We start from the raw sequence: 5,799 nt of genomic DNA, 5'->3' as shown, positions 1-5,799 counted from the left end.
TTCCATCTAAAATGAATTAAAAAGGTTGAAAAAGAAGTAATTAGTAACACCAGTTAATTGGCTATATACTTTGCAAAGCCAAAACTATACCATGAATAGAAAGATGAGGAATAAATAGGTCTAGATTAAGTGAATGTTCTACCTCATTTTTGTGTTAGTCAAAAAAGTTAAAATCTCACTAAATTTATTTTAAATCCACTAAGTGGAGGGTTTGATTCCTTCCATCACCTTTATCTTGCCCTTCAACTTTTTTTTTTTTTTTTTTTTGGATTTACTTGCATGCGTTCTCCATTAAACAAACCAAACCCAAATATGTTGTATTTTATTTGATAATGAATTATGTCGAGACAAAATGTGGTAGACTTAAAGTAAAATTTAAGTGAAACAGTCTAGAAGAATTTATTGTTCGTTTTAATTCTTATGTGAAACAATCTAGAAGAATTTATGGTTCGTCTACATGTAAATGTGAAACGAATATTATGATGTGAGTAATCAAAATACTCAATCAATCCAAAAAATTTGTTACAAACTAGTAACAGTTACCTTGTGGAGAATAAAAGACCAAATCAATTCTACATATGTTAATTACATTGGTATCGAAAACTCCATTTCAAAACCAACTTGCCAATTAAGTAAAGGGTAAACAAACATGATTGATTAGCCTTTATTCCACCACTATATTACTACTAGCTTTATCAATTCAAGGAATTAATATCATCTTTAGTTGTCCTAAAAACAAAGAAATAAAGCTATTATTATTTTTTTCATAAGAGGAGCAAAAAACAATGTAATTTCCTGAGAAGAGAATAAAGAAAACTACAACATGAAGTCATTTTCTAATAATAAAGAGGGCCCAAATTCTCCTTTCTTCTCACCCAATTGGACCCTTCCTCAAATCTCTTCTCCTCTCCTCTCTTTAAATTCCGCTAATACCCCTTTCTCACTTTCACTCTTATATTACATTAAACCTTTTTATTTATTTTTCCTCTACCTCAAAGTTTGAGAGAAACAAAGAAAGAGAGAGAGAGAGAATGGTGGGTTCTTGAAGCTTCTCACATTATTTTTGCTCTCTTCATAGTTTTTCAAGAAATCAAATATATGATTAGTGTGTGATGATGTTTCTTTTAATAGTAATATATGTCTTTCTTTCTCAAAGTTTAGTTTTGTTTCTTGTTCTTTGCCGTATACTTACAGGAAGTGGAAGAAGAGGTCTCAAGATGGGAAGGCTACTCAGACTGGAGAAACAGAGCTGCCGTGAAAGGCCGTCACGGTGGCATGCTCGCCGCTTCTTTCGTCTTAGGTCAGTTTCTAAATTCCATATTTACCCCTTGATTTCTCTGATGCATCTTTTAACCACACATTTATATTTTAAAACGATTCTCTAATGGGATCATTGTGATTGATTTATATATAACTTTTTTTTTTCTCTTATGAAGTGGTGGAGATATTAGAGAATCTAGCGTACTTGGCAAATGCTAGTAATCTCGTGCTATACCTAAGAGAGTACATGCACATGTCTCCATCTAAATCGGCAAATGACGTCACCAATTTCATGGGCACAGCTTTTCTCCTAGCTCTCCTAGGTGGTTTCCTCTCCGATGCTTTCTTCTCAACTTTTCAAATCTTCCTTATCTCAGCCTCCATCGAGTTCTTGGTAAGCATTTCACTCAATTCTTTTACATTTGTTAACCTCTTTATAATTTATAAACACAACACTAACAAACAAACAAACAAATCAAACTCCACTTATATAAAAATATTCAGAAACTTTGTTATCCGTTAGATTACTTTTAGTTTAGCTTAAGTTCTAAGTTATTAGCGTTGACTTTTTTTGTTTTGTCTAGACCACCACAATCATAAATCCGTTCACATTATAATAGATCCACATGTATATCTATCGTAAAAGTATATATATAACAAAATTATCACATATGAAAGAAAAAAAAGTATAGTTGTAAGCAAAAATCCAACGAACCATGCGTGCATTGGTATGCTGATAAAAAGGACAAAAGCAAGAAGAGGAGCGTGACTTTGATACGGTACCGTATCCGTATCTATACGCAAAAATGCTTTGTTATGTTTATGATCCTAACACGACCTATACGTGATAACATCTATTAAAAAAAAATATCGTACACCCTAGTTTTGTTATAACTGTCACTATCTCAGGGTCAAAAAAGGAAATTTAAAACATCTTTCTTGGGTTTCAGCAACACAACAACCTTTATAATTGTTTTTGTTATCTTGTCTTTACGTTTGATAGGGTATGAAACTATAGTGTCCACTTATATAACAATCTGCCACTCGTACCCTCGTGACTCTGCCACTTAATGGTACAAAAGACAAAACAAACTTGTAGTTGTAAAAGTACAGTTGGGGCTCTAAATGCTTTGTGGGTAGCGTTTGTGCGTTCGTATACGGATGCAAACGCAAACACTCTTTTATCTGTTTACCATTATATATGGATAGATAAATTTTGATGGTTCATGTAATATATATGGCTCTACCTATCATAATTCATAACTACACATAAATATATATAGCTGACTTAGCTTATAATTTCACTATCACTTTAGTAAAGTGTTTTTTCTTATATGTTTTGTTTTTAATTGATTAGAGTCATTTACGTATATGATAAAGAGCATTCATATTCCATGGAGTCATATATACATTAATCTAGAATTGATATATCATTGGATAATATATACTAGAGTCCAATCTTTTTAAACCCCTGCTGTTACGTCAGTGTAACCGTAGTTATTTCTTCAAGAAAAGGGATTAGCCAATGAGACGACCACACGAAAATAGGGTTTTGTCCATACCTCATTTAATAACGACGTCTCATCGTTCGTAACGGTTTCAATTATTTGTATCACGTCGCTGGCCTGACTCTCACGAACCACAAGGGTTAAACTCTCACGTGCCCTGGTCCCATATTCCCATACTATTCTTTTTAATTAACCCCCCCCCCAAAAAAACTGTTAATTGTTTCGAATTAATGAGTTTTAACAAATCAAATATGATTAAAATGTGGTTTGCGTGACGTGCAGGGATTGATCGTACTCACAATTCAAGCTCGAACACCGTCCTTAATGCCTCCATCTTGCAATGGTCCTACGTGTGCAGAAGTGAGTGGCTCGAAGGAAGCGATGCTATTCGTGGGATTATACCTTGTGGCTTTGGGAGTGGGAGGGATAAAAGGGTCGTTACCATCTCACGGAGCTGAGCAGTTTGATGAGAGTACGCCTAAAGGTCGGAAACAGAGGTCAACGTTCTTCAACTACTACGTGTTTTGTCTTGCTTGTGGAGCACTCGTGGCCGTCACGTTTGTGGTTTGGTTAGAAGACAACAAAGGATGGGAATGGGGTTTTGGTGTCTCTACAATTGCTATCTTCGTCTCGATTCTCATCTTTCTCTCTGGATCAAGATTTTACAGAAACAAGATCCCATGTGGAAGTCCTCTCACCACAATCTCCAAGGTTTGTTTTTACATTTTTAGTTCTTTGACTTTGAGAATGAGAATAAAAATGTGCCCTAAGTAATGTTTTATATGATTTGTTTGACTCAGGTCCTTCTTGCGGCTTCGTTTAAGTGCTTCACTAGTGCAAGTTCAAGCAATGCAGTTGTGAATATGGCCGTTAGTCCCTCTAATCATAGCGTAGCAAAAGGGACAAAAGAAGAAGTTAAATCACAAGGAGAAGTGGAAAAGACACGTCAAGAAGAAGCCGTGCCTCCTCAGGCACAACTAACCAACAGTTTAAGATGCTTAAATGGAGCTGCGGATGAGAAACCGGTCCATAGATTGTTAGAATGCACGGTCCAACAAGTTGAGGACGTCAAGGTTGTGCTGAAAATGCTTCCCATATTTGCTTGCACCATCATGCTCAACTGTTGCTTAGCTCAGCTTTCAACATTCTCTGTCCAACAAGCTGCTTCAATGAACACAAAGATAGGAAGCCTAAAGATTCCTCCAGCTTCCTTACCAGTCTTCCCCGTCGTGTTCATCATGATCCTCGCACCTATCTACGACCATCTCATTATCCCATTCGCTAGAAAAGCTACCAAAACCGAAACAGGAGTCACTCATCTACAAAGAATCGGAGTAGGTTTAGTTCTTTCTATATTAGCAATGGCGGTTGCAGCGTTGGTTGAGATTAAGAGAAAGGGAGTGTCTAAAGACGAAGGCTTGCTTGACTCAAAAGAAACCTTACCGGTCACTTTCCTATGGATTGCTCTTCAGTATCTTTTCCTAGGGTCAGCTGACCTATTCACACTAGCTGGACTACTTGAGTATTTCTTCACAGAAGCACCTTCTTCAATGAGGTCTCTAGCGACATCACTTTCATGGGCCTCCTTGGCAATGGGATATTATCTAAGCTCAGTGATTGTATCGATAGTAAACAGCATCACAGGGAGCTCAGGGAATACACCATGGCTGAGAGGAAAAAGCATAAACCGTTACAAACTAGACTACTTCTACTGGCTAATGTGTGTTCTTAGCGCAGCTAACTTCTTGCACTATCTCTTCTGGGCAATGCGTTACAAATATAGATCAACTGGTTCAAGAAGCTAATATCGAATCGTTTACTTCTGAGCCTTTTTTTTAATATATAATTAGAGAAGAAAATGTTTTTTACATGACCGGCTGTTATATAAAGAGATGAATGGGGGGATGCAAGTAGTGATGTTGTGGTTAGGTAAATATTTGGGGGTTTGGAGTTTTTTTTTTTTTAATCGTTGGACAATGAATGTACAGCGAATGGATATTTCAACTTGCTTTAGGCTTACTTTAATTGTTTCTTCTCTTGTGCTTTACGAAGCTGAGCTAAGCTTGATAACTTTAATATTCACAAATGTGGATACTGGAGATTTTTTGAATAGGTGAGCTAATTTAACTTTATACGAAAGAAGTGAAATTTCAAATTTGAGGGAAATGCTGTGGTTGCCTGGATTTGTTAGCTCATTTGGTTTGAGGACATAGCTCTTCACCTCATGAGTTCAAGTCCGGGCAGAGGAAGAAGATGAGAAGAAGAAGTTGATTATGAGGGAAATGCTGTGGTTTTGCCATTTGTGGTTTACCGAGAAAACGATGACTAACGAGGCCCAACGAGTTTTAATACGGGCCTACAAGAAATAATGAAACCAAACCCATTTATTTAGGTTTGGGTTAGTCAAATATTGGTAAGTAATTTATTTTTTTCTAAGAATTAATCCCTTATTTATTTCTAAATATTATACTAATTTTGAGATATTTCGAGATATTTCTATTTCTATTTTATTTTATTTTAAATAATGTAAATACTTTTTTTATCAAACATATTTTAAACTATATTTTTATTAGTTGTATTATTTTATTTAGTTATATTTTATGTAAAAAGGATAAACTAAATTGGGGTTCATATTAATACATTTTTAGTTTTTATATTTCTTTTAATTTGTGTGTAAAAACTTTAAGGGGGGTATTATTGGATTCTAACTTATAAAGAATTTTCAAGACTTCAACAAAATCATCAAAAGTAAATAAGTGAAAGATTTTTAAGAATTGGTAGAGAGTATTCTATATTGTTGTTGTTTAATTTTCTAACATCTTGTAAAGTGATCCAAACAATCTCTGTATTTTTGTGATACTTTCCATGACTTTATTTTGTGAAAAGTGTATAAAATCATGAACAAATAGCATAATAATTGAATTCATCTAGATTCTTTTGTTTTAATTGAATAAGACAAAACTTTTATCGAATTTATGAAAGTCTGAATCCAATAACCCAAATTTGTTAAGATTTTAAATGACTTTTTAAA

General features: G+C 34.6%; 1 protein-coding gene across 1 annotated transcript; it reads left to right on the top strand.

Moving 5' to 3' along the window:
- Nucleotides 1-716: 716 nt before the first annotated feature.
- On the top strand, nucleotides 717-4,793 carry LOC104788064 (protein NRT1/ PTR FAMILY 4.6). Its single transcript, XM_010513744.3, has 5 exons — nucleotides 717-1,034; nucleotides 1,195-1,300; nucleotides 1,437-1,654; nucleotides 3,051-3,479; nucleotides 3,569-4,793. Exons 1-5 carry the CDS (start codon nucleotides 1,032-1,034, stop codon nucleotides 4,571-4,573), a joined length of 1,761 nt encoding a protein of 586 aa, XP_010512046.1. The 5' UTR covers nucleotides 717-1,031; the 3' UTR covers nucleotides 4,574-4,793.
- The last annotated feature ends 1,006 nt before the right edge of the window (nucleotides 4,794-5,799 follow it).

This window comes from Camelina sativa, chromosome 5, assembly GCF_030686135.1.
Source record: "Camelina sativa cultivar CO46 ecotype springtype chromosome 5, ASM3068613v1".
Lineage (NCBI taxonomy): Eukaryota > Viridiplantae > Streptophyta > Magnoliopsida > Brassicales > Brassicaceae > Camelina > Camelina sativa.
This window is presented reverse-complemented; position numbering and strand designations above follow the sequence as displayed.

Excerpts from the sequence above, each read along its gene's own strand:
- LOC104788064 (XM_010513744.3), top strand. Across the intron at positions 1,301-1,436 it reads CGCCGCTTCTTTCGTCTTAG|TGGTGGAGATATTAGAGAAT; the intron begins GTCAGTTTCTAA and ends TCTCTTATGAAG. Across the intron at positions 3,480-3,568 it reads CTCTCACCACAATCTCCAAG|GTCCTTCTTGCGGCTTCGTT; the intron begins GTTTGTTTTTAC and ends TGTTTGACTCAG.